The 2,796-nt window shown below is 45.2% G+C and overlaps 1 protein-coding gene across 1 annotated transcript; it reads right to left on the bottom strand.

Annotated features, from left to right (window-relative positions):
* Window positions 1-1,615: 1,615 nt before the first annotated feature.
* LOC120848441 lies at window positions 1,616-2,545 on the bottom strand. Its single transcript, XM_040220413.2, has one exon. It carries the CDS (start codon window positions 2,480-2,482, stop codon window positions 1,616-1,618), a length of 867 nt encoding a protein of 288 aa, XP_040076347.1. The 5' UTR covers window positions 2,483-2,545.
* Window positions 2,546-2,796: the final 251 nt, after the last annotated feature.

The raw sequence follows: 2,796 nt of genomic DNA, 5'->3' as shown, positions 1-2,796 counted from the left end.
GCAAAGAGGGTGAGTACGCGGGAGAAAATGTAGTGGCCCGAAAGTGCTCCTTCTGTTTCGTCTTCGCATTGCGTAAAAAGATCAAAGTGGATAAAAGAAGAAAATTAAAACAAAAATATAGAAATTGGTTAGCAAGTAACCGTGCCAACAACTCAAGTATAGAGAGAGAAGCGAACGAGAGAGTCTTCTTGTAACTCGCGTAAACAAAGAAGAAAAAGCGTAGGTCCCATAATGCATGGGCATCGGCTGGACAGCATCTGGAAGTACGAAGGAGGCAAAAAAACAAATAAATAAATTGAGAAAAATCAGTGGAGCTGTGCAGTCAGCGACGAATTGCCACGGTCTTTCGGGGCTATTTTTTTTTCTTCCTTTTATTCGTTAATTCTTCTACTACAGGGTTTTACTTTGCTTTTGTTGTTTTGCTAAACCCTACGTGTATTGTGCGGCGCGAGTGACAATTAGCAAGACGTACTGGGTGGGAAAAAAATAAAACCAAAATATTTTATATAATTTTAAAAGCCGCGCAGAAGATGCGGGTTACGTTTAAGAAAGTTTGCTCTTAAGTTTTAGGCGTGTCATTAAAGAGGCGTTTTACCGGGAAGAAGGGTAGTGCAAAGTGGATGCATACTGTCTAGGAAATCACGCGGCGTTGGCTGCTTGCAGTGGCCTAAAGCGGATGGCGACACTGAAGCTTTTATCTGCAGCCAACCAGGAGCGCGAGCGAAGTTCTACTTTTTAAAGCATGCTCTTGTCAAGACTAACATTTTTGTGTTGTTTCTTCTAAGATTCGGTAATTACGCTTTAGACGGAATGATGGAGGTTTTATCGGGACCTCTGTTCGAGACGTAGCGAATGAAGTATATATAAATGTCCTTACAAGCCATGGTGTTACTATGCGCCGAGAATTAAACTGAGGGAGAAAAGGAGACGAATTTTGGTGGGGGGGGGGGGGGGGATGTTATAACGCCGGGCCCTGGACGATCATCGGGGTAGGGCGATTAACCGTCCCCGGATGCTGTAAAAATGAACAGTGGAATTCGCAGATAAACATTTTGACATTCCTATAGGAAAGACTAGTTGAAACTGCTACCAGTTTCAACCTTGGTTATTGCTCCAGTTGGACCAGTTTCAGGATGGTTGAACTGGTCAAGGCGGTTCAAACTGGTCACACTGGTTGACTGGTCATGGTGGTTGAACTGGTCATGGTGGTTGAACTGGTCATACTGGTTGACTTGTCACGCTCGTTCGACAAAAAAAATTTCATTTGTTCACGCCACCACTGCGCTTCGAAAATAATTACTACACAAATGTAGACCAATACGCCTACTACGAGCATCAGCTGAACATACATTGAGCGCATACACATACACGGCACATACAAACATCAATACAACAGCACACTAACCCGATCACTACTTCCGAGCTTTTTTTTTTTTTTTTTTTTTTTTTTGCCAGCTTGGCTTTTATTTGTTTAAAAACATTTTGCTATTTACAACCTAAAAGGTCAGCACTTCTGACACACCTCACAATTGTGCGCACATTTTCAGCGTGACGCTGTTTGTCGCGTTGGTCTGCGTAGCCACACCTTTCCAAAGAGTGCAATACCTTTGGGACCTTATAGCTTTAAAAGGGTCCTGAACCTCTCCCAGTGTTCCGTCTCCTTGAACGAAGTTTCTTTTATGATGGATGACGTGTAGTGAAATCCCTCTAAGAAGTGGCGCCACGCACACTTCCCTCGATCTCGCACCAAGGTGTGATCAGTACGCGAGTTCCATATCGCATGCAAACCGATCAGGGTCAGGAGCTCGTAACATCTGCTTTGTTGCTTTTCCGGTGTGTCTAGAAACTTCATGCTGTACCAGGTTGGGTATAGATCGATCCGAAGCTCCGCGCGGAGCTGAGCCCAAAATAGTTCTGCATTAGTACAATACATGAATGTATGTTGCAGTGTTTCGGGAACAGGGCAAATGACACAATTGACTCCCCAAGGCAGAAAAAAACCTTTTTGTTCCTCCCAGGTCTTGACCGGTAAAACTTCGGTATGAAAGCGCACAAAAAAATCCTTTATCCCTGGCCGAACTGGGTATAGACTCAGACGCTTGAACACGTCCGACTTTTCGCAGCCAGGAAACATTTGGCGATACATTGGAGGCGGCATTACCAGGTCTAGAGTGTCACAATAAAGACGTCTGCGTTTGACGCTGTTTAGGTATTCCCACGAAAAACGTTCTTCAAAAAAACGAATCGCATCTCTAATTTCTCTATAGTATCGTAGGATCGAGGTCCTTTCTGGAGTGCCAACGGTCTCTTTAGTCCATGGAGCCAGATATGGTCCACCGAGCTCCTTTAACGCCGCCATCAACACCGGGCTGGTTGCTCGGTTTCGGAAGACAAGGAAACGTTGCACTTTCAATTTTATGTCTAGGTTTGCAAGTCCCAGCCCTCCCTTCTGCTTGCTAATAAAGAGATTGTTTCTGCGCATTCTTTCAAACCCAGAGCCCCACAGAAACGTTGCACAAAACCGATGCACTTTTTGCACGTCGAGTTGCCTATATGGAACAGCTTGCGCCGAATACCAGACAGCGGAAAAAAATACTGTATTACTAATAACCACTTTGTTCAGTAGCGGCACGTATCTGCCCTGCCATTCTGGAAGTTTGGCCCTCAGTGTGCTCAGGTGAATGCCATCCAGTCCGGTCCTTAGCTGCTCTGTGCCCAGCCCAACCCCAAGATAGTTGGAAATGGATGTGGACCACATGATGCCCAAGAATTGTTTCGGCTTGGATGCCCACGGCC

Source organism: Ixodes scapularis, unplaced genomic scaffold (genome assembly GCF_016920785.2).
Source record: "Ixodes scapularis isolate PalLabHiFi unplaced genomic scaffold, ASM1692078v2 PGA_scaffold0__279_contigs__length_252992795, whole genome shotgun sequence".
Classification (NCBI taxonomy): domain Eukaryota; kingdom Metazoa; phylum Arthropoda; class Arachnida; order Ixodida; family Ixodidae; genus Ixodes; species Ixodes scapularis.
Note: the sequence above shows the minus strand (reverse complement) of the source record. Positions and strands in the feature narration are given on the sequence as shown.